Raw genomic sequence first — 26,963 nt, 5'->3', positions numbered from 1 at the left:
ACAACAGCTCCGTTCTTGTACGGTTTGTACTGGTTATAGCGATTCGAGTGCTCTCGGAAGGACTCACAATTTCCAAGTATTACGAACTTTCCTACGAACATCGCTTTTCCTTTCCGGATGACCCACCCGGGCATCGAATTCTACTTGGAGAAATTGCAACAAAGCAACAACCCAAAACACTACATACATAAGCTATCATCTAGTGTGGTTGGTATATAGTAATTACTAACGGAACAAACATGCCATCCAAAGGGCAAGAATCCGTTATGAAGCTCTTAGTTAAAGCGTTAACTATGGGCGAAAATGAGCATAATTTCCATTTAGATTCGGATAATTCGCATCAAGCAATGATAATTGTTTACAGAGATTATCAAAAGCTAAGCGAATAGGAATCGTGTAGGAATTTTGATATCGTTTAGAAGAATTTGGCCAATATTTCTAACACAGCTTTAGATAGAATTTAGAATCACAGGGACAAAAAAAAAAAACATTTTCTGCTTTCGCTTCCCTTTTATTGCCTTCAAAACCCATTTTCCGGTCACTAAGGTAAGGACGTACGCTGAAGGAGCTGCTGCCCTGCCAGCTCGCGACGTGTGCGCATGAAAGGTTGATAAGACGTTTTGCGGGGTTTCTATTTTTGCCCCTATTTTCAGCCTTTTCCAGGAAAGTTTCTACTCGCCCATAGCAAACCGTTTGTGTGTGAGTGTGTTTCTTGCCTTTTCGCTTTGAAGACAGGATGATGGTTGCCATTAGCTACCGACCCGAAGTTCCCCCAGGCCAAAAACGTCCAGAGGGAGCAGAACGGTTTTTCCGTAGCATCTGAATGACGTTCAATTTATCCTTGAACTGGCGTTGCTAGCTTTGTTGGCGCGCGCGCTGGTCTTGATGCCCTTCATCCCTTCGAGGAAGAGGGAAAATGTCCCTTCCATCCTCTGCTGCTGCTGCTGCCCTCGCCCTCGTGCAGTGACGCTATTATTGGGCGGAAAAAAGTTTGCTCCATGCCTTCACTGCTTTGCACAAGGGCGTACAAAGCATCCGTAAGCGTTCTGAGGTACGGCGGTGCCGGATAAGGACATTATGCTAGATTCTTTTGGTTTCCTTTATGCTTTTTTATATTCTGCGTGTGTTTTTTTTCAAGCGAAACATGATACTTAACGACAAAAAGGAAGTCAGGGAAGCCACTAGGTGCTTGACAAAAGCCACAGTTGTGATTTAACTTTCGAAACACCTTCATAACGGGCGGAAAAAAGAGTGACATTTGAGGAACAGTGTACGATTACCGCAACGGAAAAAAATACATGGATGAACTGTTAAAAAAGAAAGCTTTTGGTGTACAATGCGCTTTTAAAACGATCATTTTGCTTGGATTAAGGTTGGTATAATTTAAAAACACACACATAGACACAATTGCTCGATTGCTTCTTTAAGCATTTGCACATAAAAATCTCGTCCGCTTTATCACCGAGTACACACAGCATTGATCTAATGTGCGCTCTCGCACGAACATTGCGTACACCTAAGCGGGTGGTGGTAAAACATTGATAAAACACGCAGGAGTTAAAAAAATCCATCGCAAACACCAAAAAAAACCGCTCTCCCCACTCTTCTTTCCAATATTCTTGCCACAAATAGCAAAACGAAATGGGGAACATTTTCCTAGAATTTGTGAAATTTCTACAGCTGCTGCTACTGTCGCTGACGACGTGAAAACTTTCCCATTTGCTTTCTCTCCCCCATCCCGAGAGCAGCGGCAGCTAATGGATATAATGCTGCGTCTTTTTCTTGGCCCGCTGTTTTTTTTTTTGCTGTCTCCCTACTCGAAGGACTTGCTGTGGGGTTTCGTGGCAAAAATCGGGTTGGTCGTTTCAGAAGTTTTGCTTGCTGGTTGGAATTTTGGAAGCAGAAAGAAGGGGGAAAAAAACAACACACGAACGGAACAGCGCAGGATAGGAAACCCCGTTCGGTGATCCTTGAAGACTTTCGACTTCGTGTGCGGTTAAATAAACGATTGGCAGGAGCATATTTTATAGCCTCTTCTATAGCCACCTCGACGAGGGAAAGGAAACGAGAAGTTACGGGCAGGTGGTTTCGGTTTCCACATAAGTTTTTGAGGAGAAGTTTTTCCTCGTCCCGATTTTGATGCTTTGCGCGCTTCGGGGTGAACCGTGTTACGCTGTCTTGGGTTAGAATATTGTCAAAGTTTGGGTTTTTGATGTTGAAATATGAAAAAGGTCGGACTAATGCGAATAATAAATGTTACAGGAACATTATCGCAACTATTCTGAACCATTGAATCTGTTCAAACAGTCATATTTTATACGAATGAGTGAATATGAAATATGTTGTAAGAAAATTAGCATTATATAAACCTATTCTTTATCTTCCTTTGTGCCTAACATCTTTTTCGCTCTCTCAAAATACAAACGAATCCGTCAAAATCTGTGCATGTTTGCAATAAAATTCGTTTCCCCTCGCATCTGAAAAAAACTTTGCTTCCACTTTCCATCGACGTTGACGACTGCCGCCGTTTGTTGGATGCGATTGGAATAATTTTGCATAATCAACGAGTAGCGCAGCGATAGAGCGAGATTTGCAAAACTCGACCACACATACACACACACACACGCACACATCCCCATAATAGAAGTGCAGTGCGTTCGCGCTTACCAGCCAACTGAATCAGAATCACCTCCCGCCGGTCCAGATTGGCAAGTGGAGAATTAATTGACGAAGTTCGCAACAAACGGCGAGAAGACCGAGTTCTTAAAACTTGCAAAACATCTTGAAGCCTTTACAGTGAGCATCACAAACACAGCACACACTCTCACGCACACATAGAAAAAGAGCAGACTGTGCGTTAGAGCCGTGGAAACTTGTGGTGGGGTGTGCTGCTGGGCAGTGCGATTTCGGCTGAGAGCACCATTGCTGATAGAACAAACACATGCCAGAGAGCTCGGCTCTTGAAACCGTGGCCCAAAACCCATGGCCGCCCTGATTAATGGCGCTACGGTGGCTTCTTTCTTGGCCACTCGTGTCTTCGTTCGATTCCGTCTTTCTCGTCAGCAACTCGCAACTTGTAAATCGTTCTGCTGCTCAAGGTTGTGCTCGGCGTCTGTGAATTTCGACCGGAGGTTCGATTTAGCAAACTTTTTCGACGGTGTCCACGCAGTCGCCGCTCAAGGTTGCAAACTGGCAGATTGGCGGCGGCGGCGGCGGCGGCAGTGCGGTTGCGTATGATGGTTAGCAGCAAATTTATGATACGGCACACGAAAGCAACACAAGCAAACCATCATCACACCATCATCAACATCATTCTCGCACGATGGTGATGCATGCATGCGCGAGCAAACATGGGAATCGTTCGTTCTTCGTTCGTTCTACTGCCGGGGCAGCGTCTGGTCCGGTTTGGTGAACCGCATTATTTAGCGTCTTCTTGTTTTCATTACTCTTCTCCTGCTTGTGGTTTCGGTTGGCTGGGAGAGGGTTGTTGAATTTCTTTTTAACGCTTCCAGACAGTTATCATCATACCATTATTCAAACGATATGCGGCCTTGTTTTGAACGAGCAGGGTGTACAACCAAGGCGACCAAACATTGGCGTCCGAAGTTTTGTACCAATTTTGTTAGATTAAACATGTTCCCGGGAGTTACTATCGTTTACCGTTAAGAAAGTGGAAAGAAAATTTCAAATGTTTTAAGCTGTTATAACTGTGCAAAATAATAAAAATGTTATGAGAAAACTTTATCGGTGAACTAACACCATAAGGAATCCTTCGAAAATACAGAACAGCTCTTCTTCGCTTTAAACCCCGTTGAACCGTCCCTTGCGCCTCACATAACCAAACCATGGCCCCATTTCTTCCGCATCATTCACATTTTTTCTCCCTTCAGGCGTAGCCCACGTTTAGTCAGTGGGTTCGAAACCGTTCGTCTAGCCGTCTGTTGCTATCTAATTTATGCCAACGAAAGCAATAGACGAAGCGACCGTTTCACCGTGATCATGCGGAACCGTCCCAGACGAAGAGACTGATTTTGTTTCATGGTGGTGCGAAGGCAGAAAAAAATCCTTTAAAACATTATTCATGCCGTTCGACACCGGCCGTTGGTAATCAATTAGCACACATGTTGCCTACCGCTGACCTAATGCTGCGGTCCTTTAACGTTGCACTGTACACGTTGCCCACTGCGCAGGTTGAATCGCGACGCTTAGGGTCACGTAGTGCGGAATGCGACTACTAGACATGCGGATCATAGAGCGGAGCGTGATCGTTTGTTTTCTATCGCTTTTGCCTCATTCATCTCGTCGTTGGAGCTTACCTAAAGGAGAAAAGAGAACAAGAAGAATGACATGCGTTAGAAAAATCCGGGCCAGTGGGTAGTAGCAGCAGCAGTAGCATAATCACAACATAAGTGGGTTGAATTGGAAAATGAAGTGGGGTTGCGTGTAACGGTAATTGGTTACGTTAATTGATTATGTTAATTTAGAGCGCTGCAACACACCCATTTAAGTCATTTAATAGGCATTTGAATGTTTATCGTAAGGGCCTCGCAGCTGATAAAATATCATTATTTTATTCCATACCAAAAGAGCAATACTTTGACAAAGTTCTCAAGTCACAAAACGGTGCAGATAAATAAACCTTTTCAAATTGCTTAATAACAATTATTGTTATGGTTTGTGAGTAATTAACAAAAGTGAAATGCGCTGAACTCCACCAATACCCTTTTTATTGAATTGCATATGAACATTTATTAAGATGTCACACACTCATTTCCTACACAACGATTAGGGAAGAACCGAAAGAACATTAGCACGCACACTCTCGAACGTAAGACACACCCAAGGCACCGCCGAATCATTCCCTAAACTGGAAGGCTAATCCTTTCATTGTTTGACTTCGCCAGTGTAGCGGAAGTAACAATAATAACGAAATTACTGCTCTTACGATAAGAGTTCATTTGGACGGATCACAGTTCAGCCGCTCGAATGGGTTGCGGTTGACGTTTCTTCCGACTGAATGTTGAATGCGGAATATCATGCCGTTATTTCTAATTGATCCTCCCGGAGAAGGGGGGTAAGCGATGTATAAAGCGCCCTTGCCTACAGTATGGGACATTTGGAAAACCGTATGCCATTACCGTCATCGACCCTCGTCGTACGTCGCGTGCAGTCTGCAGAAGAAGGCAAGGAGCCGTTCGGTCGCTTATTCACTCTCAATTTGTTCCCAAAGTCGTACACCGATTTCCGGCCGTCCGGCCAACCCGACTCGGTGGGTTCCTTTCCTGGTTGCTCTAAATGTGTGCATGTGTGTGTGTGTTTTAGTTTGTTTGCTTTAACGCATTTTACCACCGCTAGTGCTAGCGACAGACGTGTATTAAACCTACAACGTACCACTCGTACCCTCGTACAGATCTCGTACGGCATAACCATTCGGTGGTCCGATGGGTACTCAAGATATCCGAAGGCGAACGGGCGAGCTTGGGCTGGAAGCGTACCCAAACCAACCGGAACAAAGATACTCCTCCTGGTGGTCCTAACGGGAATGGCTATGCACACATGCATACACACATCAGTCACGGATGTCCTTATGCAGTCCATTCTGGGTTAAGGCAATGAAACTTGAGCACATCGCCACATACTCGATCCGCCCGTAAAGGTGCATGCTCGAAGCATACACGAATAGGTTCAGTTCGCTGCTTCGACGACTTGTTATAGCCCGGGTGGTCTTCCTGTTTCATTCGTATTATCCTAACAGTCTCCTTCTCTGTATAGCAACGGATAACTTTTAATTCGTCTGCAATGGTTAGTCTTTCCCATGGTCGTCGTATTTGGAAATAAAATAATGGTTTGTTTCGGTTTGTTTGCCGTTTCCGAGATTTATGTCAAATTGAAATAACATAAAATATAGAATAAACCATTCTGTACAGTAGGATACCAGATACTGAGAGGATAGATATGGTAAATGAAGACACTTTTTGCTTTATTGTCCCGAGCTATACATAGAATGGAATGTGTACAATAATCCACAATTTCCAGCAATCCCAAGGATACATTCAATTCTATAAATGTGATGTTCAACAGTGCAATTCAAACACCTCCACTAGGATAACGAAGCTATCTCTCTCACACTCTCTCTCTCTATATCTTAAAATAGAACATTTCATTGTGCCTCGGGGCGATGTTTGTACGGCATCAGGAAAACACTCTTATAAAAGATAGCAGAGCATGTGGCGTGCCTTTGGCAAAGCATCATCCGGAACCAGTAAGGATAACTTGGCCGGCATGAGACCGAAGCCAAAGCGAAGCTGAACGTAATAAACAATATCATACTCAACGTATTGCAATGCCTCTCGTTCCTCCTTTCTACGCGAGCGACATAAATTGGTTTGTGTAAAGGGCTCCGGAACGAGGAACTAGACGAACAGTATGGTTAGTTCATGGGGTGAGGAGTCGCTCTTTTCTTCTTTCCAATTGCCAAGAATACCGTGGTGGAGGGACCCTGCGGAACGGTCGAGCGAAAACTATCAGCAACAGCAGCTGTGGCAAACTCTTTTCCACCAGCCCCAAATGCTTCGGGGTACCGTGGCCGAGAATCAGTCCATAATTAATCGACTTGGTATTTCGTCGCCCATCGTACCCTATTGCCTGCCGTGTCTCCGCACACATTATAACGGACGCCCCAATTATAACAGCTTCCCCGTAAGGGGCTAAGCCGTATTTGAACGAGCTCGGGCAAAAGGATGCTCACTGTTGATCAATATGAAATATCGCACTCGCTTCGGATATGGTTTTTGAATAGAGGGGCAGATTTGTACGAGGGAAGTCGAGCATATAAAGGACGTCATAAAAGATTCTCTTTATGTGAATGCAAACGGACAACAAGAACACTGCCAACTCCTGCGCCACGGAGAAAAGGGAACCTGTAAGCGAGGGTGAGAGCTGCGGGGGAAAAGGAAATAAAAAGATCACACATAACAGGTCCGGTACGGTCGGTCGGAAAAGGAATCGAATTTATCTCTCCTTTATCCAACCCCAACGCCCCGGAAGTGGACTCCGATTTCCACCCTAAGGGGTTGTGCTGCGCAGGAGAACGTATCCCTTTCAATTCAGTTCTAGGCTTGTGCGAACCACTGCTGGCAGTCGACAAAGCACAGAAAAAGGGCGCTCGTTTCATTTCCTTACTTTCAAACGACGATGGAATGGATGCCCAACGCCCTTTCGGTAAAAAAAAGGATGCTCGTTGGCTGCGCAATATGTCGTGTTCACACACTACCAACGTAGTAGCATCGTTGGCCGGAAAGTAAAGCAAGACCGAAATTTAGCAAACATGAAAGTGCAGGAAACGGGTAATGAAGCAGGATTTAAGGATATAATGGGAGTAGTATTTTAATTTCGTGTAAGATCTTTAGGGCCTGACTGGCAGATAGCGAAGCATTGGAGTGGGGAAAGCGAATATAGCGTACTTTAGACAGAAAATGATACAAATTATCACACTTTTGATTGGACATTACATGATGATTAACACTTGAGAGGATGCTTTTGTATACAATACAATGAGTGTCCTTATAAGGGATTAAAACATACGAATACATCTTGGAAAGTAATATTATGTTCGGATCAAATCAATGTTTCTGGTTTGATGTTACTTGTTTTATATTTTCTGACACTGAGAACTACCAGGTAAGCTTAAATTGGATGCCTCCATAAAGGTAAATTCTACACGAGTTTCTGTGGTATTACCACAAATCTCAAGACATACCAACATCATCAAACATGAAAGATACTTCAACTCTAACCAAGCTGTATAAAAAAATCAATCCTGACAGTTTGATCCTGCATCAGGATGGCAGGAAGCAAAAGCAGCGAACGGCTCACCATCAACGAAACTCCGCACATCTCACTCCCAATCAACAGAAACAATGATCCCAAGAGTCGGAAAAACGTTCCACGGTGGAAGGTGTTTAACGGGACGAAATGGGGACGAAAATAAAACCGATACCCTTTGTCGGATGAGACCAACCAACCGTGTTGGGAGTGATGCTGTGTTTTTCCAATCTTATATCCCTATATTCCACCGTTTGCGAAGCTATTCGTTCTTCGTCAAATGCGTAACGAATTGGGATACAAGTTTGGGTCCCCTGCTCCGCCACGTTTGCCGGGGAAGATGCTCGGTTGTAATGGTATTGATTTTTCGTTCGGGTGGATACAGCGGAGGCGAGGGTAATGGATGATAACCGAAATTCCAACGTGAAAGAGCTGGAAAATTGCTACCTTTACCAGCACGTTCAAAATGATCAGGGCGTTGAAGATACCAGGTTAGGCATGTACGACACTTCTGGTTTTGTATAACGTTAGATGGGGTGCTGACAGTAGACAAATAAAGGCTCTTCTTTCATGCAGGGAAAATTATAATGCTATTCTAAAATCGATTTTTACAAAAAAATTTATATCAAGGAGTTTCTAAACACACTTCTTTGTCGCTTATGTATTATGAATCGGGAGATGGCTCCTACGGGACGTGCTGATGAAGATGACAAACATTGATGGGAATAAACCTTACTGCTTCTAGCATTGCTTGAAGCTTATATTGCTTGAGTTGTATCTAGCTTTTAGCAAGTACTTTAAATTGAGCATTCGTTGCTTGATTGGCAAGAATTCTTCGTTGTCAGAAAAAGAGGACCGAAAATTATATTTAGAATGAGATGGAGCGGCACTCGACCGAAACTCCTGCGAAGTTGTAAGATGCGCGTCGGAAACGTTTTCCTAGAGCTATAACCATGTTTGCCACAGACGATGGCTTTTACTCTGCCACACTTGACAGCCCGGCATACCTCCTTGGCGTTCCTGTGCCATTGGGGTGCAGCATAACAGCGAGGGCGTGTACAGCGAAATCCCTGGCAAACATAGAAAATTGGAATTTTTCACCACTGTCTAATGGCAGCAGTAAACGAGGGATAATGTGGCGCATTTTATTGAACGACGACGGCACCAAACCCACTCCAGGGAGAGGCTGTATGAGATGTAGAAGAGAAGCAAAGTTGGCTTGAAGCTTCACCGTACCAAGGGACTTCGTCTCATACTTTGGTGAGGTAAAGAAGAGCGAACCTGATGATGCGATGATGATTATAGGAAGGAATGAAAATGGATTAGAGTTTGACTTTGAGTACATCAAGCCCATCAATCTTACTTTGGAGGTTTGGATCTACTACACGGTAACAAAAACTCTCGCACTTTCAATGAATTCGCAATGGGACGATTTCTTTTAAAAGATAATATAAGAAATTTATTGATTATTCAGTTTCGACAGCCAGACCATATTGTTAGCAGTAGACAAAATTCAACTTTCAAAATTCAAAAACTGAATTATGATGCAAATAACCTGCACCAAACGATCAAGATCAACAGGAAGCAAGGGATTTATGACAGCGCTATCGTCCAGTTCACGAACAAGGAAACGGTGCTTTCGTGGTAAAAATAACCCTTGCACAAATATCGCCGAAGGTGACAAGGCGAAACAAACCCAACCGGTGCCTCAAGGTTGCTGCATAAATGTCTAATTTATACCTCAAACCCCCCGAGCACAATCGCTCGAGAAGATTGAACCTGTTTCAGTGCGGCTTGGATTGATGCATACGCTAATGCAACTGGTCCGCCGACAAGCCCACCACAGCCCACCCCATCAGCTGTCGGCCGAGAAGGAAGCATTAGCGACAAACGAGCGAGTACAACGGGCAGCACACCGCAGATAAACCTCACACTTCACGGTCAATTCTGGGCGTGAAAACCGTTTGCCGAACAGCAGAGTGGTGGCAACTCTCCCGCGAGTGCCTGTTCTAAGTGGCTAAGTGATTTTTAGTACAACAATCGAAGAATGAGAGCTGAGTGAGTTCTCGCTCGCGAGTTCCCATCGAAGGTGGCGAGAGTGGCTTTTGAAGTGGCGCTACGCGCGCGCGTTAGAAGAGAGTGAACCGAGTGTGAGCAAGTAATTGATTTGAGTGACTACGCCATTCCCACACAAACACACGTGCAGGGCAAGATAGCCATTGCTGTGGCATTTAAGACGATTACCAGCAGCTAACGGTTTGCCCAGGGGGACATGGGGACACGGCTTAGCGGGTTGGAATCGGTTTCGATAGTCACCATCGCTGTACGATTAGTGTAGCAAGATAAATGAAAATGACCTTCAATCGTTCCGGGCAGAATGGAACAGAACGGAGAAAGAATGCGGAGGAAGTGTGGTGGGAGTGTGGTAGAGTGACTCTTTGTAGTTCACCACGGTGGGAGGGAGGGAGGGGAAGGCGGGTGGTGGAGTGAAAAGGGATGGTGGAACGGTGCGAGGTAGGAAACTGTTTGTAATAACCTTTCCCTGCCCGTTTGCACATTCCCCGATTCCACGGCAGCCCGAGTGACCTTAGCACGAGCGAGCGGGCGGCTTTTACGCGTGGCTTCCCGTTGTAACGCGAGCACACGCTAAATGGAGTGGACCTCGCCGCGTGTGGAGTTGTTTGCGTTGATTACAGCGCACTTTCGCTCGGTTTGGCGCCCTTTCGCTCAGTGTTCCTCAACGCGCGCGCTTTGCAATTGTGTGACCTCCGCGGCTTGGCACGGTGTTCCGTTATGTGTTAACATGCGGCTATGGTTAGTATAACTTTTGAAGGATATTATATGTCTAATATTCATCTAAAGGTTTCGTTCCTTACAACGATTTTACATAAATTAGCTATCGGTGATCGCTGGAAAAAGGACAATTATGAGGGTCATTATGATATCATTAACAGACCAAAGATTATTCTGAATATCAGTTATAAAATCAGCAATGCAAAATAAAATATTTGTACTTAATTATAATATAGTTGAGAGCATTTAACACACATCTTAACAATGATTCGACATAGATACTGTTTGCCTTTCAACGCTTACAACCAGACAAGCTGACTAAACCATCCGACGCAACAAAGCCATATTCATACTAATGCTTGTAGACCCCAACCCCCGTATACAACTCTCCGAACCTTTGATCTCCAACGAAAATGATGAAAGTATCCGCGTATCGGCGGTGATGGTATTTAGGTTTTCTGAGTTTTCCTTTCCATGATTTCACGCTTCCACCGCTTGTATTGCTTTCACTAGTGTGTGCACTAGTGTGAATTGGATCGGGCCAGCGCCACGGTATACACACCCCTAACCAGCCTTCGCTAATAGTGGCGTCGATTTGTTTTTCCACCTCACACGATCAAGCCCCGCAAGCGCCAATGTGACCCTGTTTGTAAGGTTGAATGTTTTGGATAGTGTGGCCTCGTTTAGGACCCGATACGTCCACATAGAGCGAGTGTGTGTGTGGTGTTTTTTTTTGCCTCTGTTCGACTGGCTTTGCAGGGTACGGTTTTTGTACATTATACGGTGCATTCTGGCAGCTTTGTAGCAAGCGTACGCATACATTTCCCACAAACAAATAAGCAATAAACAATCGTACGACGATGGTGAAGTTGGAGTAAGGAAAGTGTGGTGGTTGATTTTTCTTTACAAATCCAACGCTTGGTTAAAAATGTTAAACAAACACACCGTCACCGAAATGGGCACAGTTTAGGAAACGTTGGCGAACTTAACCTGATTATTTTACAGCTAGGCAGGGTCCAATTCCAAGCAAATGAGATGCATGACGTGGAATACAATTTGTTGATTTGTTTGAGAACACTTTGATTTTTTTTTTTATTCAAATTGACATATTTTCCATTTAATGCCAAATTGACCATAAAGTCGATATTGACAATTTTCCCAAAAATATTTCAATTCCAGAGCCTAATCCAATACGTATATCTTCCAACTAAAGCAAACAATGATGAGATCATGATATTTACATTAGGTAGAGTGATTACTTTTGTATTATAAATTTGCATACATAAATAAATGCAAAAATTGCTAATTAGCAATTAGAACAGTATTTAGCTTCCCTCTTTCTGTAACTGTAGCTATCTTGCTCCAATACAAAAAAAAAACCATCACGGATGACATTTGCCACAACGTGCCACAAAGGCAAAGCGTGTGGCATGGCATTGATAAACGCGAAGGGCCATACCACGCCAGGGATGGAAATGGTAGGGTGAAGAGAGGGGCGACCGAGTGAATGCACGTGCGCTCATTTTTACGCCCTCCAAACCACGGCAAAGTGGGGTGCTGCTGTTGCACTGGTCGGTTTGAAGGAGCGTGTGAAGATCACAACATTCACGGCAGAGCGCGTGGTACCATGGTTAAGTGGGAGGGACAGAGATGCAGCTTAGCTTAGTTCGAGGGATGGCAGCAAACAATCGGAAGACTTCACAATCGAGCGCACGAATGTAGTGAATGCGTGTGTGTGTGGGTGTGTAGTACTAACAACAAACCGGCGCACTGGCCGCTGTGTTGGTGTAAGCTCAAGTCACACAACACTTACACGCTGCTCCGGACGGGCAAATGTGAGCTCCAAAGACACCGATGCTCACACGTGCGCGATCTGGCTTAGTGAGACGGCACGACGACGGACGGACAAGCGGGTGAAGAGAGCGGGCGGATAGCCAAGAAAGAGAACGAGATAGAAAAAAAACAAGAAAGAGAGAGAGAGAGCGAGAATGAAAGAGAGAGAGCGAGATACAGCGAGCGAGAGAGGGCTTAGTGAACGCGGTCACGCGCGCGCGCTGCCTTTTTCATTGACACACTTTGACGAGCATTAAAGCGAGCCGCAAACGAAACCAATAAATGTTTGGCATCTGGTAGGGTTTCGTTCGCTGTTTAGTGGGAGGGGGAGTGTGGGGTGGATGAATTGAGGGAACCGGGTGACCACGATCGCATTTTGTGAAGGCGAATTATGCTGCGTGGCGTGCGCGCGCGCGCATATGCCAGCACCGATGCTCGGCCCTCTCACCTTCACACTTTGACTTTCCATCGGTCCGGGGGTGGAAGCATTACCGTTCGTTTGTCTGCCATTGATCGATGAAGGTGAGCGTATTGTGCACGCTGAATGAGCTTTTGGAACAGTTGGGAGACAATTTTTCATTTATTTTATTAAAAAAAAAAACTTTTTTTCTATTTTTTTATTCCTGTTTGAAGGATATGCCAGTACACGCCACGCTAAGAAAATGATTAATAACGTGTTACAGCTCACTATAGCGAGCGTTACATCTCACCCTCTGGTCCGCCGTGAGGCGTGAGGATAGGCGCAAAACGGCCCACCCTCACCGAGTGCCTATAGTGAGAACGATCACGGTGAGATATGGTCGCGAGCAGCCGTGCGTTCATTTACGAAATCGAATGAATGAACCGGCCCCGCCGACGGTTCGATACGGTGTGTGTAATGAGATCGTCACACGCATTGGTGAACTGGGTCGTGAGGCAAGACGTGGTGTGCGAACGCGGCGTTAAGCAGCGCTGCAATTGCAACCAGTAACTGCAGGCCCGGGACGGCGCGAGGTGCGGTATGTTGGGGTGCGGGTGGCGCACAGCCCCACATTGCATTATTGGGGTTAATATTTATAAATTTATGTCGACAGCTTCACGTTCTCAAGATTCGGTTCAGTTTCAGCGCCTCTCGCGCCGCACGGTTGATCTAGTTCAGCTGTAGGTGAACGTTTCGCACGTCTGTTTGCGTGTTTCTGTGTGTGTGTGTGTTTGTGTGCTTTACTGCGTTTCCTGCTCATTACGATGCATTTTTACATTCCTGGGCAGTGGAGATGCTCGCAGAAGGCATATAAATAAGATATCGTTAGAATCAATAGATTTATCGATTTGTAGATCACATTAAAGAGTTTTGCAAATACAAGATTACAAATTACAGCTTGCCAGAATAGCTCAAAACTTCAAAGTTTATCAAGTTTGTTAGACAAGTCGCCCGACGAATATGGATGAAACATTTCGGAAGGACTGAAAAGAAAGTTACATAAAAATTTAAAACATAGCGCAGACTCGGCATCCAAACACTGCAACACAGTAACGCTGGCGGCAACAATGATGATCATCAGTTGCCCGTTCACGCAACCACACTGCGCAAGGAAGACGCTTCACACCGAGGCCGTTGCGTGCGTGTGTTGCTGAGGAGGGAAGGGTCACACTTTTGGAAGGCCCCAATTTAATCCCACCGCCATTGGGACGGCATTCGGACGGGGATGAGCTAAGCCCAGCTCGGTCGCTTCTTCATTCGTTTCACCAAAAATTGACGCAAAATAGGAGCGTCCCCTCGCACGCCTGTGTGTGCGTGTGTGTGTTGCGGCCATTCGCTAAAGCCACGATTGTGTACCGAGAGTGAGAGTGTGCGTGTGTTCGGTTCCACGCCAAAAAGGAGGTCGCGACTGGCGGAACACAGTGGCGGGCCACTCGTCGTACTCGAACTCCGACGCCGTTTGGTGATGGAGCAATGCGCTCACCAGCACGCAGCAGCGCACAGCACAGCAGCAGCTTGTCGGCAGCTGCAATCGTGACACAGAAACAACAACAAAAAAAGTAAAGCCAACCCCAAAGCCAGCTGGTGTGGTGGTTCGAGGCAAACCTCCAGCCCCGGGTCGATTGTCTGCAACCGAAGCCACTTGTCACATTCAATCCCGTTGACACACTGTGGCCTCCCTCTCCATCCTCTGCTGTGTTGATTCATTTTGAAGAAAGCCCTATTAAAAAGATGGCACTCACACACACAGCCCGTGTCTGGCTGGGTGACGGGACCATCTCCGCAATGGAGGATGCCACATGAAAACGGTGGAAAGCATTTTCACTCGCCTTTCGCTGCGGCCTCTTATCGAAGGAGATCCGGCCGAGTCTAAAGGAGGTCACCCGCGCTGGGCGATGGTGTGTTGTGAAAGTTCACGTCTGCCGAACGGAGCCAGCCGAACGGAGCGGGGCCAGAGACTTTCGGAAAGCGGCTCGCGTCGTGCCACCGGCCAGATCAGCCCGGATCTGATAGTGAACGATAAATGGAGCAAAAATAACACTTTTACACACCGAAGAGGCTGAAATTGAAACCTTACCAGTAGGGCATGCAGTGAATGTTGCATTGTTTTAAACAGACTTTCTAGCTGCTGCTGCTGTATTTTAGCATCCGTTAGGTCATTCTGAACAGCGACACATCAAAGTGAGTGTAAAACAGTAGGCCAACCTTACTGGCAGAGCAAATGTTTACGCGCTCGTGTCGCAATACAACCTTTACTTTGTGGTTGGTAAGCGCCTCTATGGCATTGCATGCGCTTCGAATGCGCTCTTAGCGCTTTTGCATTCCTTCGGCGAGTCATCGTTGTATATACACAAACAGCAAACAGCTGTTCATCCTCGTTTATATTTGATCGTGCAGTAGTGATTGAATTGGTTACTAACCAGGGGGGCCATAAACGTAAGGTACAAAGAGGTATTCTTATCTGTCTTTTTTATTTTGCAATACATGTGCTTTACAGTGTCAATATGGTAGAAAAAAGTAGGACAAATCCAACGGTGGCTTTAAAACATTTCTTCTCTTATAGGCAAAAATCCTAATGCATCTCAAATTGAGCACAACAAACAACTTGCAAAAGAAACCATCAAATAGTACAACAAATCGCCCTGTTTACGTGAAAATGTGTGTGCAAAGTGATTCATGTCACAACACAGGCAGTTAGTAGGAAATTAAACAAGCCCACGCCTGGACCCATTTTGATGATCATTTTGATAGCATGCCATGAAGCGATGCGATGATGCTCACACTTTGAACCATCTCAGCGTATCCCACTCCCCCATTTTACGGCATCCTTCGTGGGAGTCCCAGCTTGGACGAAAGATTTATTAACCACACACGCCTGAATGCACTTCAACCTGGGCAGCGTCTTCGAACGGGAACTCCTACACAAGACGTACCTTGGAACCTGGACCCAAAAGAGGAGGAAGGGGGGGGGGGGTTTGAAAGCTTATGCCAGCAATCGAGATGACATAAAGATCGTCCCTCTATTATTCAGTCTCGGTGGGCAGGAGGACTGTTTGTGCCAGCCAGTGCAAACAAGCACCTCGGCAAAGGGATGGGGCGTCATTCTTATCAGTTAGCATCGCAACGCCAACGGCAAGCTTTGATTTGATCATGCGCTGAAAATTACCACGTAGCCAGCAATAACTTGAAAGCATCTGTAATAACTGGCTTGGACCGGAGGGCCGATGTAGCTTCAAGGTAACTATTTGCACTGGCACAGCAGCAAAAGCCGAAGAGGAAGAAATGTTTCTTCATGAGTCTGTGAGCGCAAATGCAGGAGCAGGTGAGCATTGTTAAAATAGCTACAGAGCAAATATGGTTTTAGGTAACAATGTGCGCACAAACGAATACAGCTGTAACCTCCAGATGCAGTTCAGGCTTGTTCATATAGTTAAGTTATGCTTTAAACAATTCCATCAAGAGCTGACTGAATCACGAAACCCTTATGATTGCATTTGATAATACGGGCACAAGAAAATGAAAACTGGCGACATTCGAAAACAATTTGCGACAAACGATTCGGCAAAAAAAAAATCAGCTCCTCATGGCCGATAGTGACGAAGCTCATCCGGGCGGTAAGAATCTAACATAATCTGTCAATAAGTTTCAAGGACGATTCTAACGTAAGCAGAATCGTCACTAGTTACCGGGCAGCGAGTGGCCATATTCAACCGCCGCCTGCCGTCGTTGACATCATGCTTGTCTCTGTCTGTGCCTCGTGGAGTGGTAAGACGATCAGTTTTGCGGTTTTTTGGCTATCGTTAAGCCGGTTTCCGTCTCAACCGATTGGGTGGTGGTTGAGATTTATGAGCAGACGACGGGACAAACACGCCAGCACCGAAGCGAAACGTCATTCTATTCCGCTGAGCTTGGATTTGGTTCTGTGCTTCTCAACAAGGAAGTTCTGCTCCGAAGGTCATATCTACACCAAGGCATGACACTGTCACCTGGCACTATACACACACGCATCGAACCGTTTGGGCAGTCGTATCGCGTAACGCTTGCGTAGGTGTTTCAGATTTTGGTTTGGAATGATGTCCTCAAGCTAATTTTTATATAAAAATGGTTTGACTTTTTTCTTGCTACACGCATCTCAGTCTGACAAGTTCCTCCACTGGTAACGAATTATATAAAAGTTGCATAAAGCACAATTTGGTCGCAATTTAATGAAGTAACCAACACCAACAAAAAAAACGAACGCTGCGTTAGGTGCGTGTTACAAATTGTAACACCTTTTCGGTTGCATAATTTAACGGCTCTTTCCCACACCCATTCCAAATCGGGGCCAAAAATGATCTTCCACCGGGCCAAATCATGTCACAGCCAAGCGGGCCAAAACAGCCATCGAGTGCGTTAAATAAGTGGACTGAAATGAATGGCACGAGCAATAAAAGATGTTTTTCTTTCTGCTTTGTTTTTGTCACGAGCACCAACCGAAGGCCTCTCGGGAGGGGACTATGCTTTTTTTTTTTTTTTTGCTACAGGTAATTTAAATCATGCTGCCTAGCCCTGGCTGTGTGAGGACGGTAGGTGCGAAGGATGAGAACAAAATTGTGCTGCCGGTAATTAATTATGCTACCCGTACCGTCCTCACGCGGGGCGTCGGACATTGCGCGGGACGTGTGTGGTGTTGAAGGTGCCGCCACAAGAGGAACCGACAAGTGAAGCGAATGTTGAATTAGCAGAGCGCGTACACATGGGCGTGCAGAACATAGTGGAAGTGAAACGTTTGCAGTGAGCAACAAACGAAAAATAAAAATAATAAAATAAGCAGGCACAAAATAAAAACGGACCGTAGCGGAAGGGGAACTATAAATATTGGCCAACTGCTGCCGCTCCACCATAGCCACCACCACTAGCAGGGCACACTACACACACACATCGACACGCACACCAACCAGATGGGCCAGTTGACCCCGTGGATAAAGTATGTCACCATCGCCAGAGCAGCGAGAAAATGCTGACGACGCTCGGGCAAATGTGTTGGGGACGGAGTCAAGTAACGAGGAAATCAGTCCATGGTCAATTGGGCAGCACTGGGCAGCACCTTCGCCCCAGAGAGGCAGCACCGAAATGTTGGCCGCCTAAAAAAGAATGGAACGCGTATTTTGAATCTGTTAATGTGTGTGTGTGTGTGTGTGTGTCGATGTCGAGATACCTTGGTTTTGTCTTTTCCAACGTTCGAGGCCGTTACGATAAAGCCTAGATCGGTCTCCGGCGGCAGGTTGTGAGGGTATCTCACCCCAACGCTTGATATTCACTATGGTCGGGGTGAGTGGCGACGAGTAGGGGGGAGTGAAGCTGAAGATGACACTGATAAAAAATGTGTCAATGAAAAAAAAAAAACTACTACCTAAGCTGAAAATGTACAGTGTATCGTATAGCAGTCGTTGACAAACATTCATCACAAAAATAGACACAATGATCCAACATGATTCCTGTAAGAAAAATCGACGTTGCACAACCGAGTCATTTCAGGGAATTTGTAGACTTTGATTTTGCATTTAAAAAAAAGCATAAAAACTGCGCATTTTCAATTACGCCACAGTTTTAATCGTTGTGCGATAGCTTCTGTATTTTTTGTTGCTTCTTAAAAAAACAGGCTGTACCGAAATGAAAACACACTCAAACAAACAAAAACAAAAAAAAAAACTTATCACATCGCTTATCGCTCGATTCACTGCAGCGCCCTATTTGTGAGGCCCGTTTTTCGCTCCCCTGCCTATGGATTCATGAATGTAAACATTCACTCTGCACCAATACCACCACCATCACCAGCCGCGCTTTCATTCCACTTCCCTCCGCAAGCATTTAAAAGCAGAAATTGCAATGCGGTTAATGAATAATGGAAGCAGACCGTCTCGCCTTCGGTCTACTTGCCGGGAAGGTGGTGGCCGTCAGCTTAGTAGCCGCCGGCACGCCGCGAATGCAAAGAAAGTCGGCTGGCCATTGACGAATCCAATGGACACTGGTGCTTGAATGCTGTTTTGATACGCAATTGAAATGGTTTAATGTTTCAAAGTTTTGCATCCACCGCCTAACGATGGAACCGATCAGATCAAACGTCCTTATGTGCATATTCTTCCCCCATTCGAGGTTCTAGTCGCCGCGATCACAATGGCAAGGTGTGAGAGAACGTAAAGGATTGCCAACCCCAATTGCCCCACCGGTCAAAGTACGTTCTGGCGTCCCGTGGGAGGTCGTCCGAAGTTGCAGACCCCCTCCCCAGGCTCCTCCCGTGCCCCGTTTTGGCGGTCGTTTCGAGGACGTAGCTCATGCATATGTATTCCTCACCATTTTCATGCCGAAGGATGATGCACCAGTGGAGGATTTCACTCTCCACCGAAGGAGGACGGCACACATCAATATTTTGAATGCGCATTTGAAATGGAAAGTCGATACACATCAATCCGGTACGACGAAACAGAAACGAACAATCGTTACATAGGGAAGCACTTTGGTCGGGCGGTGGATAATGTTTTAGATGACAGATTCAGCATATACATCGTTGATATGGACCAGAGCCGGTTTGTTTCAGTAGAAGTTAAACCCTTGACAGAGTTGCGATTTTGAAGAACATAACATAACAGAACATAACAGAAGTAACATAACTTAAGTAACTTTGATGTATGAGGTTGTCTATTCAGATTTGTTACCAATTGGCAAAATTGCAACAAATTGTTAAAAACAAGGATTATTTACGCGTTATATCGAACATCCACATACGCACCCTACCCATACATACCCAAAAATTATAGGCTAATACAATGCAAAAATCGGAATGCAGAATAAATTAGATACTCTAATAAGCATCTCATTGGAACAGATCCTCTAAAGGTCCGCTCACCTAATCTAAAACAAAACTGTAAAGAAGTTAAGCTAAGTTAGGTTCTCCAAATTAGATTGAATTGGATTGCCAGATGAGCCTGCCCAGTTAAGGTGCGACTAGTCGATTAATTAGGTTCACATTAGTGAGAGCTTTATCACCAACGCGCTAAAAGTATAATTTCCCGTGGCAAAGAGTCAAGAAATTGTGCCAAACTGATCAGAATCCCTGAAAACTCCTATATAAGCGTTCTAAGATCAAATCCAATAAGAATCCAATATTCCAACAAACAACAAAGCACGAGATGAGAGTGCACGAAGAAGAAAAAGCTTCAGCGAGCTTTCGAAATGTTGTGGGCTCCACCACCTGAAGAAACGCTCCAAAGTTGGGCGCAAGTAGCGCAGTCCGGAAACTTACCTGGCTAGAGCCATCCTAACATGAGAGAGCCCACCGAGTGGCAATGCTAAGGTATCCACGGTGAATGATTTTGTTGTACCGGCGGGCCACAAGAAAAATGGGAGGAATGTAGCGCCCGCTTGCGCGCTGGATGCGGGCCAGGGAACGGAGTGGCAAGGGCTCGAGGAAGAAGCAGAACAAAGAGAGGGATCAGCTTACTGTGTTCCCTCCCCTTTAGCTCCTTTCTATAATCCTGTTGCCGGTTAGCGCAATGGTGAACGCGCTTTAGCCTTGCTCAAATTTTGCCGCTGGAATCGGCACACAAGCACACACACGCGCACGCACGCACGCACGCGCACTACACAGGTACTCGCGGTGAGACTACTACTTTCGCAGCCCTCACGCGGCGTTTCGGGCTCGCGAACACCTTCACTAGCTTTGCTCACGAGCAGGCTCACACCAAAAGCTCACTCTCATGTAAGCTCGACGGGTAAGCGACCCTGACACGGAACCGCACGCACGCACGCACGATCAGCAGCGATGGGATAGCGCCTCCTTTTGCTGCGCTTCTTCCTTATCCACTTACACGAATGCAACTTTTTCTTTCTTCTCTACTTGTTCTACCTGTTTTGTTATTTATTTTACACTTTAGCTGACTTCACTTCAGCTCGCACAAGTAACAAATCACACGCGAAGAATCACGCGCGCACAGATTCGCTTGCTTATGCTTGGTGGGGTTGATGCTTAATTATGTTTGCTGCTTGTTGGGAAGGAGTGAAAGGAAAATAATTTGCGTTACTACACACTGCCACTGTTGCGGAGCGAGATGATGCTGAAGGAGAAGAATGCAACACACATACGCAAAACGCACACAAACACACATACACAATCCTCATCATCATCACAATTCAAGGCACACACATTCGCGGGGTGGCGAAATGACTGCAGTACACTCTTATTTTGTCACAATTTTGGGGTTATGTTATGATGTGTTGCTTCTCCCTCAATGCATCACAATGCATCCCCCCTTAAAACACACACACATATACAGCAACACGCTTAAAAGTCGCACGCATTTGATGCGCAAACGTTTCACATTTTGTAAGGCAAACACACACACACACACACACACATCAACACTCGGCTTGGCTTTCTCTGTCGCTCTTTTGCTTTGGTTCTTTCTCTCTTTCTCTCTGTCTCTGTGGCACAACTCTAGTGTTTTCAATTCGCTTTTTTATTATTTTGGGGTGGAGGTGGGCAAGATTTCACTTGCCAGTGTTTCCTCCGACATTGGGCATCTCTCAATCGTGTTGCTCTATCTCGCTTTTGCGCCCATTTTCGACTACTACAACTACTCAGCTTTCCCCTTTTCTCGCTCTTGAGCTGGCGCTCGTGTGACTCGTAACCTATTTGATGTACTCATTTTTTTTCATTTTTTCTCTTTCTTCAATATCCAGCACCGGCTAGCTTCTCACTTTCACATAACATTTTTTGTTTTTGCTTGCAGCGGGCGCGTAACATTTTCCAAGTGTTTTCTCTGGCTTAATTATTTTTGAGCATGCGGAGTTTGCAGTTTTTCTTGGGGCGTTTTCACCGCAGCACTCTTGCAAGCGCAATGCTTTCTCCACCCAGCGCTGTAGAGGAAAGTTTTCCTCGTTTTCGCATGAAATTAGTGTCAAGGAAACCGGTAAGGATGAAGGTAAACATACGGCACTGGTCCAGGATGACCCTAACTGAACAAAAATGGTTGAAATGATTTTATCCTTTGGCCCTTTTGTACACATCAACTAGTAACCGAAGCTGATCGAGACACACTTTGCCATTGCACGACTTGCACAACCAAACGGAGCCAAACACACGTTTTCCTCCATACAGCGCGTGAAATACCAAGCGCCAACTCTTACATACACGTTTACAGGTGGGCCTTCGGTTACTTTCCCTCGAAGTCGCTTGTTGCTCTGTGTGGCCCACACTCTATTGGCATTCGTTGTGCCAATTGTTTACCAACACCATCGCAACCACACATTGCTATTGCTTTTCACCTTGGTCAGATTTCAGTGGCTGCACTCACACCGACACACATCGTAGACGGCTTTCCAATGACGGTCAGTTTAACAGACACGACAATGGGTGATCGGTAGAAGCTCAACCAGAAGGGGATGTTGTATTTAATGATTATGAAAGGATAGGCAATACCTAACCTATTATAGAGACATGTGTTCACTCATAATCATGGTTTGACATTACAATTTACGATTAATTGGAACAGAAAAGGAATAAAGGGAAAAATATTCATCTCTTCTCACTAGTCTATCTCACGTAGCCTATCTCACATAAGCGCTTCACGATCCAACAAAGATTGTGCTTCAAATGGGGTCCAAATTGAACCACAGCTTTTTGGTGCTGGAGTCACTTAGCTCACTTAGTTTACTACCACACTCATCTATCACTGTGGCAGGTGACATTTGCGTCCTGTTCGACTTTCCCGTCAAAGCGTTCGTTGAGCGAGTGTGTGTGCGTGTGCATCGTTTCGTTTCAGTTTCGGCCGCTTATCGCGTGCAACAGCTGCGACGACACAAAGGGATGTTTTATGTTCCATTGCACAACCTACCCGCCGCTCCGCTGCTTGCATAACAAACCGAATCGCTCACCGAAAGCCCTCCCCCAGAATTGTTAGGTTAGGAATTCGGAGACACACCACTATGCGGCTCTCTCGCGCTGGCTGTGTAGTTTAGTGGATTGATCGACGCGTACATACGCGCGAGCGCGCGCACTTGACACACTTGCACGCGCATGAGATTGTGAGCGGCGGACACAGCACACACATATGCACCTCAAAAGGCAATCCTACAGCGCGGGGCCACAAACACCAGACAATCGGCCCAGAACAGTAAAGGGCATACACTTAGTAAAGCACACACACACACACACGCGCACACGTTGCTGGTGCAGTAATCGTCGGATCGCGTCAAGGTTAGTATATAAAGGCCTGAAACACGTTCGTTGTGTGGTTCTCGATGCCGGCACGACAATGGTACACCGCTTCAGTGCAGTACACGTGTAAAAGAGCGAGAGAGAGAGAAAGAGAGAAGGAGAGAGCGAGCGATAGAGCACGACCCCGTTTATTTGCCACTTGATTGCATCGTTTGCGACGATATGTCAGGTGCGGAGAGTGGCTGCACGTGTGCATCTATAAACCTTGGGCTTCGGAGCCGTCCGCACTACAGAAGAGAGCAGAAACCTTGAGCACACACACACTCACACAACACAAACACACTAAGAGCCAGAGCTATCGTTGGGAATTCGTTTTGTGTGTTATCTTTGCCTTATTCCCTCCTTTGAAAAGAGGACATTTTATTGAAGATACGCAATCACACACACTGCAAAGCATGCAAGACATATTACCGAACAATGATCGTACACATTCAGGGTTTTGGAGCTTCACTGTTTGCGCACAGCTTCACAGGCGCCTGCTGACATGCTGCACGCGGCGAACCGGTACGGAAAAGAAGGGAATGCACTCTGCACTATGATCCCGACGCGCACACAAATCGCACACAAATCGCACACACTGCTGAAACAAAGCGGGGCTGCCCAGGGTTGCTTGCGTACCGTAATCCTTGCCAGTGCAGGCTGTGCACGTGTGTGCATCCGAAGCCGCGGGAAACAACGTCGCGATAGCGTCGTCGTGTCACGGCACAACAAAAACGTGACAAAAAACACTGAGCCGATCTTTCACGCAGGCAGGCAAACACAAAACGGCAGGGTAACGAGCACGAATGGATACGGCGAACTGCAGGGCACTGTGTATAGCGCGCGGGCACTCTATAGTGGACAGTGGCACACACCTCTTTACCGTACATGCAGCGAACGTCGACTAAAGAAGGGGAGGAACGTCGACTCTAGTGCGCCATCGTTACCATCGCCTAGCCGGGCAGTCGAACGGGCCCGCGCCAGCACACACAGCCACAGCTGTGGGGCCCACGGATACACACACTCACACACAATCATCGCAGCACGACTCTCCATTTTGCTCGCACGTCTTTCTACCTCGCTCTCGCCTGCTAACGAACGCGCGCGCGGCCCCAACGGGGCAGCGAGAAGCGATGGCCACCGTGCTTGCTCACTCGCTCGCACCTTCAGCGTTCGATCTCGGCTTAAACAGTTGACCGACATTACTCATGGTGAGAGCAGGAGAGAGAATGAAAAACGAAAACGAGAGAATTAAGTGACAGCATGCGTCATTTAAAGGCAAAAGCGAAACAAGAAAAAAAAGCACGCTACCACTACCACCGCCCCAACCCAACACAACCGAGAGTCTGTGGAGAGAGAAATGTGCTCCAAATCCAATCCTTTCCTTTTGCATTTCACTGGTGGAGGAATCTCGTTGTGGGTCGTACGTTTTTTTTTGTTCATTGTTGCTTTTTATCCATCCCCTTCACACACCGGAGCACGAGCAAAATGTGTTCCGAGGTGGTGGTGGTGGTGGGTGATGGGGCGCCCGATCGATCGATATGATCGTATAATTATTGTTTTTCACTTCCACTCACGGGGGTAAACATGGGAAAACGCAGCATCGCGGAGCCAACACTGCCTGCAATCGAAGCCAACAAACCCCTCTAATCACCCCCTCCAAAAGGAAAGCGCTCGGTGGAAAGTTGAACTATTTTCAACGCGAAGCTTTCCGCACCCATCTCAGAGCCGGGTGCGACCCAACAGCAGCATCCTTTTCAGCTCGAGTTCGAGAGTGCTCAAGGTTAGCAGGGAACTAGATCAAGCATTGCAGTTGAATTTCAAATCGGAAACACACCCTTTTGCTCGCAATCTACTTTTCACTTCCATTCTTCTCTCACTTTCTATTCATCGTATGCACCAAATGGATGCACTTCTGCATCTGTGGAAACGTGTCTATTGATAACAACTGCTATGTGCTAAGTATGTTGCAGGTAAAACATGATAACAATGAGGAAGAAAATGGATTTTTAGGAAAAAGAATAAAGAGTAGCCAAAAACAGGGTTTTCCGTGAGTTCTCATAGCTGTGGGACACTTCCTAGATTCTTTCTTAAGGGAAATGAACGTCATGTGATGAAAATTGGACTATATGGCACCCTTTTCGAACAGGCTCCTTGAAAATTCCTATTGGATTTATCAAACAAGGGTGCTATAGAGTCCAATTCTCATTACATTAGGTTCATTTCAAGTAAGAAGGAGCCAACAAAGTGTCCCACTGCTATGAGAACTCCTGGAAAACCCTGTAATAGCTATTAAAATGCGTATCAAAAAGCATAGTAAGACAGGATTTGAGTATATAAAAATATTTTATCCAAATAACTATGTCAAGCTAACTTTCCTAATGGTTTGAATCATTGTTAGCATTTGTGCACTTATCAAACCCATACCACACTACACAGGTTCCAAATCTTGGTCAACCACTTGCCCGCCCCAACTCCCCTTATCCCCCTCTCCCCACATGTGTGTTTTGTTTATTTTCCACTGCTTTCAACAAGAAACCACACGGAAAAAAGGCATCGGACAGGGCCGGCCTCTCGGCAACGGGAGAATAATGGGTCGCCGCTGATATACGGTGACTTCACTTTCGAAAGAGTGGCACAGGCGCGCGCCAACCAGCACCGTGCGGACGCCGTCTATCTCGCGCCACAGTTCACAGACCCAGTTCAGGTCTGGGCGCGCGGTCGTCTATCCCCAATCGTCAGAAAAGGTGATGTAGAAACCGGCACGGCAGAGAAAAAAAGGGCGACCGAGAGTGTGAGAGATTGACAGAACATATAGAATCCCGGGCCCGGCGACAGAGATGGAAGGTGTGTGTGTGTGTGCAGTAAACACAGGCGAGAGATATACGTTTTCATCTCAGAGCGTACGCGTTGTTTTTTAAGCAGGACAAAGCGATCCGGCCAAAGTGACACGGCGAAATGGATGGCGGGAGTCTGTGACGCGCAGATAGGGCGCGAAGGATAGAGAGAAATCTCTCGGGGCGCGGAAAACAAATCTCGCACGCGAAAACGGGGCAAACGCACGTACGGTAAATGGGGCCTCCTTCTTGCCACTCGCACCGAGCCACTAAGGGAGGGTGGCAGCAAAAGGGTCACAACCGAAACCCACGGGGAAGATCGCTGGCGGGTGTGCAGAGAGGATGGCAATAGGGGGGAGAGGAGAAAAATCAACCCATTTCCCTTTTCCTTCGCATGATGACCTCCTATGCTTCTTTGCGCCGGTCTGCATCGTCGACGAACGTTGGTTGGACACCCTTCGTGCACTTCCGCCGGCACGATGCGGAAATGGGAACACATCGTGTGTGTGTGTGTGTGTTTTGTTTCATTCAGAACTGGAAACAAGGCGGGGTGAGTTTGTTGGTGTTTGGTGACTTTATACTTTTGGCTCCGGTGTAAACTCTCACAATCTACCAAATCACCTTTTGTGCAGCGGGTTACAGTTTGCTCATGGTGTCAGTACACCGTTTCTGCTTACTTTGTGACCTGCTAATCAATCAGATGAAAGTAATGAGGACAATGTACTGACATATTTTTACTCCAACCTAACCGTGAATGGTCTAACATGACTTACATGTTGAAGAATAGAGCGTAACATTAAAATATAATTATTCAGTATACAATTACTACACTGATTAACGTAAAAGTGTTCCACCAAATTCTTTAAACTTAACTAATAAATTGTAATCATGATTGATGATGTCCTATTATACACTTATCAACTTCTTACGGGAAGTGAGAACTCTATGTGACGGAAAGTGGACTCTACGGCACCCTTTTTAG

General features: G+C 46.1%; 1 protein-coding gene across 4 annotated transcripts in view; it reads right to left on the bottom strand.

Annotated features, from left to right (window-relative positions):
• Positions 1-24,045, bottom strand: part of LOC120898244 (protein roadkill) — a 70,851-nt gene extending 46,806 nt beyond the window's left edge. Inside the window, exons 1-2 of one of the 4 annotated variants that reach the window (XM_040303810.1) lie at positions 23,577-24,045; positions 20,193-20,931 (exon numbers count right to left, since the gene is read on the bottom strand). In XM_040303810.1, the coding sequence (XP_040159744.1) occupies positions 20,193-20,206 (14 nt within the window). In that variant the 5' untranslated portion in view covers positions 20,207-20,931; positions 23,577-24,045. The remainder of the gene's footprint in view (positions 1-20,192; positions 20,932-23,576) is intronic. The other 3 variants (XM_040303808.1, XM_040303809.1, XM_040303811.1) reach the window with 3 other exon arrangements.
• Between the last annotated feature and the right edge of the window lie 2,918 nt (positions 24,046-26,963).

This window comes from Anopheles arabiensis, chromosome 2 (genome assembly GCF_016920715.1).
Source record: "Anopheles arabiensis isolate DONGOLA chromosome 2, AaraD3, whole genome shotgun sequence".
Lineage (NCBI taxonomy): Eukaryota > Metazoa > Arthropoda > Insecta > Diptera > Culicidae > Anopheles > Anopheles arabiensis.
The sequence above is the reverse complement of the archived record's forward strand: the minus strand, read 5'-3'. Positions and strand labels throughout refer to the sequence as shown.